Raw genomic sequence first — 11,530 nt, 5'->3', positions numbered from 1 at the left:
AACATTGTATACAAGATTGTATACAGAAGACAGCCCTATTTGGTAAAAGACCTAGTCCACATTATGACAAAAACAGCTCCGATAAGCTAAGAGAAATGTCAGTCCATCATTACTTTAAGACGTGAAGGTCAGTCAATACGGAACATTTCAGGAACTTTGAAAGTTTGTTGAAGTGCAATCGCAAAAACCATCAAGCGATATGATGAAACTGGCTCTCATGAGGACCACCACAGGAACGGAATACCCAGACCCGTATGATATCCGCATGTGTATTTCCCAGCGTAAAGCATGGATGAGGAGGTGTATTGGTGGAGGAGGAGGTGTTAGGGTGTGGGGGTGCTTTGCTGGTTGGTGATTTATTTAGAATTCAAGGCACACTTAACCAGCATGGCTATCACAGCATTCTGCAGTGATACGCCATCCCATCTGGTTTGCGCTTAGTGGGACTGTCATTTGTTTTTCAACAGGACAATGACCCAACACACCTACTGGATGTGTAAGGGCTATTTTACCAAAAAGGAGAGTGATAGAGTGCTGTATCAGATGACCTGGCCTCCACAATCCCCTGACCTCAACCAAATTGAAATTGTTTGGAATGAGTGGGCCCATAGAATTAAGGAAAAGCAGCCAGCAAGTGCTCAGCATTTGTGGGAACTCCTTCACGACTGTTGGAAAAGCATTCCAGGTGAAGCTGGTTGAGAGAATGCCAAGAGTGTACAAAGCTGTCATGAAAGCAAAGGGTGGCTATTTCAAGTATAAAATACATTGTGATTGTTTAACACTTTTTTGGTTACTACATGATTCCATATGTGTTATTTCATAGCTTTTATGTCTTCACTATTATTCTACAATGTAGAAAATAGTAAAAATAAAGAGAAATCCTTGAATGAGTAGCTGTGTTCAAACTTTTGACTGGTACTCTATATATAGACACTTTTAACTTTGGACTGCCTACAAGGACAAGATTCATCCAATAAACGTCAACCTGACAGTTTAAGGGAGATGTGAGAGGACCACCTGCTGAAAGTGCAAATATCCCCCCCCCCCCCCCCCTTCAGTAGTGTATATGTCAAGACCTGTGTGTGTGTACATGTAGCCAATCATAAAAGACCTACTGCGTGCACTAGAGACACATACTGTAGGGTGTGTTCGTAAATTCAATCTGGAGTGCCAGAGTGCGCTCTGAGTGCTCTCTGGGCATTCGAAAATTCAGAGCTTTGTCAGATTGTCCATTCATAAATTTAGAGCGTTTTGCTCTCAGAGCGTTCTGAGCGCACAGTGGATGCTCTGGTCGAAGAGTAGGGTTGATCCGAGTGCTCTGGCCTCACAACGGCAGTCAAGCAGCCAAGCTAACTAGCTAACTTGCTAGCTACTTCCAGATACAAATGAGAGACACCCCGATGGGGTTTGTGGTGATTGTATGGAAATTATGACAGCCGGTTAAATGGCGTCCCTTGACAAGGCAAGAACAAGATGTACGTCAGGAGAAGTGCAGTATTATCATAAGGAGATGCATACTTGGAATACGGAGGAGAAATGGAGGGGAAAAGAGAGGCAGAGGAGGTCTAAGAGAGAGAGGGAAGAAGACGGTGAGCTTGAGTCGGTTATAAAGGGTGGAAAAAAGGGAGATGGTTTGTTAAAGAAGAACAGTAGAAAGTGTAAGCAGAGTGAGATGAAGACAGGTGGAGAAATGGAAGTGAATGAGGGAGAAGTATCGGAGGTGGTCGGTGTGGTGAAGTTCTCGGAGCCCGAGGCTTGTATCAAGGGTCAGGATAAAGATGAGTCTGTGACTGTAGGAGTGAAGTTTTTGGAAAAAGTGGACCCTTGCCTTTTGGCTGATCCATTTGTGGTTTCAGGGTGGGTGAAAACAGAGTTGGGTACTGTGGAATCGGTCAGGATAACCAGAAGTGGTCTTGTAATAATTGTTTGTGTTTGTGCTGGTCAGAGGGAGAAGGCGCTTGGCGTTAAACGAATGGGGGCAAGTCATTTGAATTGTTTCGCTCTCAAGAATAGGGCGCCATTGAAAGGAGTGATTACTGGGGTAGTGGTAAATGCTTTCAGGAATGGGGTCGTAATATTCTGTAACTTTAAACCGTTGACATCTGAAATAATTTGTGCCACATAAATATTAGCCAGGAAGAGTTCAATATTGATCCACTATATTGACGCTTACACATTCACAGTGATTTGACCTATCATCATGCTTGTGTTGACAAATCCTCCACCGACTGGACATTATGAAACATAAAATAGGTCCCGCAAAATTACACATTTTACAATCAAAAGGGAGGAAAAAAACAGAGTTGTTTCAAATGACCGGGCATACAGTAAACCACTCTACACTGTAACAAGCAGTTCAATTCATATAATTGAAATATTAAGGTTTGCCCTGAAGAGGGCACAACATCATTGCATTTGCTGAGGAGAAAAGCAAATGGGAAAGATATGGGGATGTTACAGGTGTAGGGGGAATTATTTACACATTGCACATCTTTCTATTTCAAATAGTTAGACGACACGTTATCACTGGATTACTGAAAGACCACATTATATAGGCTAATGATTAATAACATTGTGGAAATGTAGCCTACGGTATAAACAAGCGGAATAGAATCAAATCATTTGAATGCTATGATACCAGAAATATCCTACAATCACATCGAAATCCATTTGGCAGACATTGCCCAACATAGGCTTAAGAAAATATTGCCAAACATATTGAATTGAAAACATGATTATGGCCGTGTTGGAGACGATCAAAATCGCAATGTATCATTGGTAAATTGTGATGGATTGACTGATCTACAACTAATAACGAGTCGTTATTTATGATGCAAGGTGATTTGTAAATCAGACAGACACCTACAGTCATTTTGATTCTCTGGAACACGGCCAGTGCCTAGATGGCAGCTTGCAGGAGAGCAGTACCTTATACGTCAGAGCGACGCTGGCAATGACGAACACACCAACTCTCCTCCATGCCTTACCTTCGGCTCCAAAAAAAGAGAAGCCCTCATCAGTACCACTGCGATGACACTTCTGTAGCCTGTGACCACGGGTACAGACCAACTTCTGTCAACTTGAATGATCAATAATTAACGGTCTTTGGACCACATTTGCTCGACTGAGAACAACAAACAACTCTTACTCTTTTAACAACTAACTACTACAGTTCTGTGAACATTTCGTGGGTGCGTTTGTTTCCCTTATGTCCCGAAAATCTAGCGACAATGACTATAGTCTTCGTAGTATGAGCAACCTGATGGGTGAGAGGAGGAAGAAAGTGAACGATGACGGAGAGCGGAGCCTCATCAAAGCACCGTCCAACGCGAGCATCAACAGCCAGGCTGTCCCTGCCAATGCCGCTACCGCCACCTCCACCGGGGACCTGGAGAGAGAGGCGCGTAAACAGTTCCAGCAAGATGTCACGCCTGCGTTTGTTTATGTTCTGGCCGCGTTCTCCGCGCTGGGTGGCTTTCTGTTCGGCTATGACACCGGGGTAATCTCGGGAGCGATGCTCCTGCTCAAGAGGGAGATGAATCTCAGCGCCCTGTGGCAGGAGGTTCTGATCTCTAGTACTGTGGCTGCCGCCGCGCTGTCCGCGTTGGCCGGCGGGTTCTTGAACGGAGTTTTCGGGCGCAGGGTCTGCATCCTCCTGGCTAGTTTTATCTTCACATCTGGGGGAATAGTGCTTAGCGCAGCTCCCGATAAGGAGGTTCTCCTGGTCGGACGTCTCATTGTCGGGCTTGGACTTGGTAAGGTGTCTCCTCAGCTTCTGCAACTTTTCACTTGTTTACTTATCTCGTTCACAAGACAAATAGCCTGGGGATGAGATGACCTGTTTACAGGTAGGGTAACACAAATGTAATTGCTGACACAAAAAAAACGAACTTTGGTAACGGTTGACAACTTTTTAGTTATTAAAATACAAATTCTAGAAAGGGGGTGTCTTGACCAACTATTGGGGCAAGATGCCCCTCCCTGTGGAGCAAGAGGCCCGCTGAAAATGTGTGCTTTAAAATCCATTTAATCCGTTTTATTTAGTCACTTTTTAGTAATTGACTCTAGAAAGCTAGTTATATTTTATTAGACCAATGAAATATTGAAACAAATTGGCATTGTACATCTCACTATTAATAACCTATGATGAGGTTTTAAGGTAAGCCTAAAACTCTATTTTAGGCTTAAATTAAAACCTTATTTTTACATCACCTGCACATTCTCTTAAATCCCAGCAGATGCTAGCTCATGCTAACTAACTAGCTAACTCACATTCCTACTCAAAATCAACATTTCTAATGATATTGTATGATTTATTTCTGAAGTTTAAGATATTGTATGATTTATAACCTCCAGATTCACCTGAAATGTGCTTACATTAATGCTAGAAACAAATCCCCAACCTAAAAGGGGTAAGATGCCCCTGGGGTTTTCAGGGGTTTACATATAGAATATTAGAGGAGGCGTTTAGCTATAGGGCCTCAATGCTATTGGTCAGATTTTTGCAACCAATCACATCATGTGTTGTGTCCTATTGTGATTGGTCCCTGAGCCTATATGAGGCCATTTTGAAATATATAAAAGCCTCTTCCTTTTTCATCTGTACAACCAACACAGAAGGCCAGAACCTAAGATTTAGTCTGTCAGTGAGAGATTAGTAAAACCTTGATGAAGGTCAAGGACCAAAATGCGTACGTTTTACTTTTAACAATAAATAAGCTCCTTTATCAACTTCCACTGTCCTCAGAGAGTTGTTGAATTTACTCTTCACTTCAGGCTCATCTCATTCACCTAGACTAGGGATTTTTGTCTGTGTACGGGTAAGCCTAGTTTATTACTTTTTATTTAACCTTTATTTAACTCGGCAAGTCAGTTAAGAACAAATTCTTATTTTCAATGACAGCCTAGGAACACTCGGTTAACTGCCTTGTTCAAGGGGCAGAACGACATGTTTTTACCTTGTCAGTTCAGGGATTCAATCTTGCAACCTGTTGTTTACTAGTCCAATGTTCTAACCACTAGGCTACCTGCTGCCAATCACATTCCACTTAGACAGTTTAGGTTACCATCATCAGAGGGCAACTAATGTGCATGCATGTGTTGTCTTTGGCTATGCCGGATCCATTTCTGTAATTAATATTACCTGATTGAGCTAATCATGTAAATGTAATTAACTAGAAAGTCGGGGCACCATGAAATAATATTTATAGAGCAGTTATCTTCTGAATAAACTCTTAAAGACCTAGTAATATTTTACATCAATATCAGTCAATATTAATCGTCACCTTTTTTCAGTCTCATCTGAAAGTTGTAAATTCTTGGTTATCTTCACGAACCCTGGCTAACAAGTTGAATCAGAAATACAAAATTGGGTTTAATTATTTATTTACTAAATGCCTAACTAATCATACAGATGTACATATACACAAAATGAATCATATCTTGATTACAAATGATGTCATAAAGGAAAACGTCCCTAGCAGACGGAACAGATATGACAGCTGGTTACACAAAGAAAAGTGGTTTGAGTGAAAGAGTGGGAAGACTGAGGAACAAAGGGAGAAGCTGTGCTATCGTAAATACAACATCCTATACATTCTAAGTTACCGCCCATTTGGAAAAGGAAAATGCAATAAATATTTACTCTGAGCTGCCCTTCAATAGATTGGTGGCAGATGGATGGCCGTGTTGCCCAACAGAGTCCTTTTTCCTTTGAAGATTGTCTCTGGTGGTGAACGGGAAACGTTGTAGTGTCGTCGTTGGGTGGTAGACGGGATACTCTGTCTGTCCTCTCCCAGCCCACATTTACAGCTGCTGTTGCTAACTCAATGGCTAGGAGGAATCACTTCTGTAGCAAATAAGAGTTCAAAGTACATACCATTCGCAACCAAAGCTCACGCAGAGGTTGGCTTCGTTCTGTAGTTATTATCTGAATCCTTCTGACATCGGATCGTCATCCTAATGTACCCGGAACAGAAGGTTACATTTTCGTCAAGGGCTTATATAGTGGAGGGAGAAGGGTGTGTTTCATAGTTTATAGCCCATGTCTCTTCACAGGGGCGGGCCACTGATTGAGCAGAGCCCTAACCTTATGAAAACCCAATTCATTCATTTGGAAGCTAAAATTACATTTAATCTTTTCACCAATAATTTACATTTAAACATTTGAATTGCACAACAATTCCATGTGAATCTGATAACTATAATGTGTAGACTTTCCCAGATACAGTTTAGGTCGTCCTGTCATCAGTCAAAATGTCTCAGATGACATCCGAACTGACATCATATTCATTAAGAACCAACACATATTTTCAACTAGTTCTATTACCGAAATATGGTTCCTTTCCCTCCACTTGTTTGATGTTCCCAGACTCTGTTTAACAAAGGCTATTCAAGAGTCCCTCTGTAGAGTCAAGAGAGAGGGATGGGAGAAAGGTATTTATGGGAGGGGTTATAAACCTTACCCACAGGCCAACGTCATGACACCACATGCCTTGTAGGCTACAGTATTTTGATTGGCAAACCTAATACAAAACTGAGAAAGTTCACTTCTTAGGCTATTGAGTCATCTCACATGAAAAATAAGTGAGACCTGTGTTCCAATTGTATCCTAATGGGTGGGCCAACCTAATGTGATGGGTTATATTGCTCAAAATCTATGTAGGTTAAACCTAAAAAAGGATAGTCGATACTTTATTTAGCCGTATACCAAAGCAATAATCAAACTAGAAGTTGCTAACTTCATCCCACTACTTTGAGACTGGCTTGTTGTCAGGGTTACTGATTTCTGACTGCAGTGCCTAGGCCTATGGTATTTTTGGAGGTAGTAGGCTTTGGCAAGATTTCATACTGTTTGGCATTCAATGAGAATTCGATGTACCAAAGGTATTTATAGCAACTTCTGGGTGACACGTAGCCTTGATGTTGCCTTTGATTGGAAATTAAGATTGGCGTGTCATGCTTAGTAGAGTAATGTTCATAATATGGTGTCACTTTGGGCATTAAAATCATGTAGTGGTAAAGTAGTGTGCCATGCTTGGAAGTCATCACTGTTAAGCCTTGTCTTAGTTCTTGGCGTCATTGAGCACAACAGGTGGAGGAATAGACGAGGGGTGCTATGCTTTGTGTGTTTTTGCTGTTTGAGTGAACTAGTCATAGTGATTGGCCAATCTTTGTTTTTGTTTTGGACACCAATTAATAGACCCAGAGAGTAAGCCTGTGCAAATATGAATCAGCCTTTTATCTTTCAAAAACTGCTCTCTCTCTCTCTCTCTCTCTCTCTCACACACACGCGTACTCACGCACGCAAACACACACAGTAGACGCTCACTCTCTCCTCGCTCAATATTACCCCTCAGACACATCAATCTTCCAAAACAAATTCAATTGTTAGTATTTTCCAAAGATTGAAAGAAGCAGTTTATCCGGCCATCGAAATAGTTAATTGATCGGGTCACACGGGTTACATTTTGCCTCTCCATCTCTAGGCATTGGGTTTATGTCTGTTCATGCATTACTCATTTTGATGCCAAACCCACCGCTGGTGTGTGTGGCTAAAGAGCTCTATTTTCATCTCATTCAACAAATGTAAATGCCTGGAGTTTGCCAAATAGCACTGTCACTTGGATTGGAACCGGTGCCTTGGTCAGATGACATGAAAATAGAGCTCTTTGGCCACGCACACCAGTGGTGGTTTCGGCGTTGAATTGAGAATGCATGAGCATACATACGGCTGCATACCTATTATAACAAATAGTGGTGGACGTTTGATGCTATGGGGCTATGTTGCTCCCACATGGATATCAAGGATCTGGAAGGATTCTGTATGGAGAAATGGCCTAAGATCCCTCCCATTTTAGAAAAAGGATTGTCGTTATCCTCGCAAGGTAAAGGTATTGAAAGGTATTGAAAACAGGGGTGTGAGAAAAACAATTATTACTTGTTAATTTCTCTGAGAAATTGTATTACTATAACATAATATAATTTCCCTTTTTTTTAGCATACAATATACAGTACCAGTCAAACGTTTGGACACACCTACTCATTTAAGAGTTTTTCTTTATTTTTACTATTTTCTACATTGTAGAATAATTGTGAAGACATCAAAACTATGAAATAACACATATGGAGTCATGTAGTAACCAAAAAAGCGTTTTAAAAAATCTAAATATATTTTATACTTGAGATTCTTCAAAGTAGATACAGCTTTGCCTTGATGACAGCTTTGCACACTTTTGGTATTCTCTCAACCAGCTTCATGAGGTAGTCACCTTGAATGCATTTAAAATAACAGGTGTACCTTCTTAAAAGTTAATTTGTAGAAATGATTTCCTTCTAAATGCGTTTGAGGTAGGGTGGTATACATAAGATAGTAAAAGACCAAGTCCATGTTATAGCAAGAACATAAGCAAGAGAAAGAGAAACGACTGCCCATCATTACTTTAAGACATGAAGGTCAGTCAATCCAGAACATTTTAAGAACTGTGAAAGTTTCTTCAAGTGCAGTCGCAAATCCAATAAGTGCTATGATAAAACTGGCTCTCATGAGGACCACCACAGGAAAGGGAGACCCAGAGTTACCTCTGCTGCAGAGGATAAGTTCAGTAGAGTTAACTGAACCTCAGAAATTGCAGCCAAAATAAATGCTTCACAGAGTTCAAGTAACAGACACATCTCAACATCAACTGTTCAGAGGAGACTCTGTGAATCAGGCCTTCATGAATTGCTGCAAATAAACCACTACTAAAGGACACCAATAAGAAGAAGAGACTTGTTTGGGCCGAGAAACACAAGCAATGGACATTAAACTGGTGGAAATGAGTCCAAATTTGAGATTCTAAGTTCCAAACGCTGTGTCTTTGTGAGACGCAGAGTAGGTGAACGGATGATCTCCTCATGTGTGGTTGCCACTGTGAAGCATGGAGGAAGAGGTGTGATAGTGTGGGGGTGCTTTGCTGGTGACACTGTCAGTGATTTATTTAGAATTCAAGGCACACTTAACAGCATTCTGCAGCGATACGCCATCTCATCTGGTTTGCGCTTAGTGGGACTATCATTTGTTTTTCAATGGGACAATGACCCAACACACCTCCGGGCTGTGTAAGGGCTATTTGACCAAGAAGGAGAGTGATGGAGTGCTGCATAAAATTACCTGTCCTCCACAATTACCCAACCTCAACCCAATTGAGATGGTTTGAGATGAGTTGGACCGCAGACTGAAGGAAAACTAGCCAACAAGTGCTCAGCATTTGTGAGAAGCATTCCAGGTGAAGCTGGTTGAAGAATGCCAAGAGTGTGCAAAGCTGTTATTCTACTTTGAAGAATCTCAAATATAAAATGTATTTTGAGTTGTTTAACACTTTTTTGGTTACTATATGATTCCATATGTGTTATTTTATAGTTTTGATGTCTTCACTATTCTACAATGTAGAAAATTGTAAAAAGAAAGAAAAACCCTTAACTTTTGACGGGTACTGTACCTCAGTATTGTATAGAGTTAATTTTGCTCATCTTTATCAAGTGTGTCAATAATTTCGGACCCCACTGTATTCCGAGCGTTCCCTGTCACACGTCCAATCACATTAGAACTTTAATTGCTTGGCATTTCTGAGGGAAGGTCATTCTTGCCGTTTGTCAGGAGGAGGCAGAAATGCGTACCTTTGACTGGTCTTTAACACAAGCCTGGGGTTTGGTTCATCTTACCATCTTGGGCCAATTATTGGTGAGTTGACCTTTAGGGGAACACATTGGAGAGCTGTGCAGAGTCCCAAATGGCACCCTATTCCCTTCATAGTGCACTACTTTTGACCAGGGCCTGTAGGGCTCTGGTCAATAGTGCACTAAATAGGGATTAGGCTGCCATTTGGGATGCATCCTTGTTCTATGGTATGTCTAGAAGGCACCGAATGACGATGATCTGTTTCTATCGATCTATGATATTGTCTGTTTTGATTATTGACAGACCGGTATTTATTGACCAACACCATTGAAGTCAATGTCCTAATTTGATCTCAATCATAACATCTCGTAACTGATTTAAAAATGACTTGACAGATAGAACTCAATCTAATGATGGTGTTAAATCCGGTTTTGTGGATTTTACGAAAGGTGTCCTGTCGGGGGTCGAGTCCTGTACATTTTTCTGTTTACATTATTAACAATATTGACTTGTCTGTAAAAAAATGTTAACCTGCACTTGTATGCCGATGATGCTGTTCTGTATGCTATTGGCCCCACGGTTGACCAGGCTCTATCTGAACTACAGTCTGACTTCATTGCTTTACAGAAAAACTTTATTGACCTGAAATTAGTACTGATGTTGTTCCCTAGAGCACATAAAAACACGTTTGATGCTTTAAGCCTATTGCATATTGATGTGTTAGTTAAGAGGCTGAGAATAAAAAATGGTCTTCCTCTATAGAAGTAGGTCCTGCCTCTCGCTACATAGTAGAAAGCAGATGATTCAGTCAACGCTTCTGTCGGTCCCAGACTATGGCCACATCGTCTATATGAACGCAGCTGCCACTTCATTATAGCCGTTAGATGCAGTTTATCATAGAGCATTGCACTTTATTACGGGCGACAATGTTAGTGGTCATCCCTGCAGTCTCTACCAGAAAGTTGGTTGGCCCTCTTTGATGTCACGTCGGTTACGTCACACAATACATTGCTATGTTTTCATTTATAAAGCCCTTTTACACAAAGTCCCACTGTACCTAGCAGCATTACTACACTTTAGACATAATGTTACCACACCCCATCTCGGGGATGGCTAACTCTGGACATTCCTTTGGTCTCTACTGAGTTAGGTAAATCAGATTTTAGTTCTTGCACCTTATTTGTGGAACAATCTTCAAAATGTTGTTAAATGTGATGTTCTGGTGCCTCTAGGTGAATTCAGAAAGCTGACTGAGGACCTTTATACTGATGAATGTGTTTGTGTTTTAGGACCGTGTTTCTCTTTCTTCTTGCATTTTGTATTTTCTGTCATTTATGTCATTCAGGGCTCATCTGTAAAAGAGACCGTGGTCTCAGTATGACTCCTTGATAAAATAAAGGTTCAATAAAATACTATTTTCTTACTGTGGATGGGATACTTCAGTCTGATCCTGAAAATCCATGACCCCTACTGCAGTACCATGCACTTTTTGTATTATAGAGAGTGCTGCTAGTCCTCCATTGAAGCCCACATTGTGACTTCCATGACTTCCACATGGTGACTACTTGCTATAAATAGAAAGCCTTTGACACATGATGCTCGTACGTTCAGGATAGTGTGTGCCGCTGTCCTTGGTCCTGAAAGGAGAGGTCATTATAATGGATGGCGGGGACTGTGGCTGTGAGAGTCTTGGTGCTGGTGGACTCCACATGTGTCTGAGAACTGAGTAGAGGCCTGGGGAGACCAGAGGGACTGACTAAAGGCCGTCGCTGATAACAAGAGAAGGAGGGAGTGATGGGGAGGAAAGGAGGGCTCTCCCACTCTCTCAGAACCCGCCCAGCAAACCGGGAACATTCCTACAACATTAGCTAA

General features: G+C 41.4%; 1 protein-coding gene across 1 annotated transcript in view; it reads left to right on the top strand.

Moving 5' to 3' along the window:
* Window positions 1–3,171: 3,171 nt before the first annotated feature.
* Window positions 3,172–11,530, top strand: part of LOC139392900 (proton myo-inositol cotransporter-like) — a 63,729-nt gene continuing 55,370 nt past the window's right edge. Inside the window, exon 1 of the mRNA XM_071141223.1 lies at window positions 3,172–3,755. Coding sequence (XP_070997324.1) covers window positions 3,209–3,755 — 547 coding nt within the window. The 5' untranslated portion in view covers window positions 3,172–3,208. The remainder of the gene's footprint in view (window positions 3,756–11,530) is intronic.

Source organism: Oncorhynchus clarkii, chromosome 33 (genome assembly GCF_045791955.1).
Source record: "Oncorhynchus clarkii lewisi isolate Uvic-CL-2024 chromosome 33, UVic_Ocla_1.0, whole genome shotgun sequence".
NCBI classification, from domain to species: domain Eukaryota; kingdom Metazoa; phylum Chordata; class Actinopteri; order Salmoniformes; family Salmonidae; genus Oncorhynchus; species Oncorhynchus clarkii.
The sequence above is the reverse complement of the archived record's forward strand: the minus strand, read 5'-3'. Positions and strand labels throughout refer to the sequence as shown.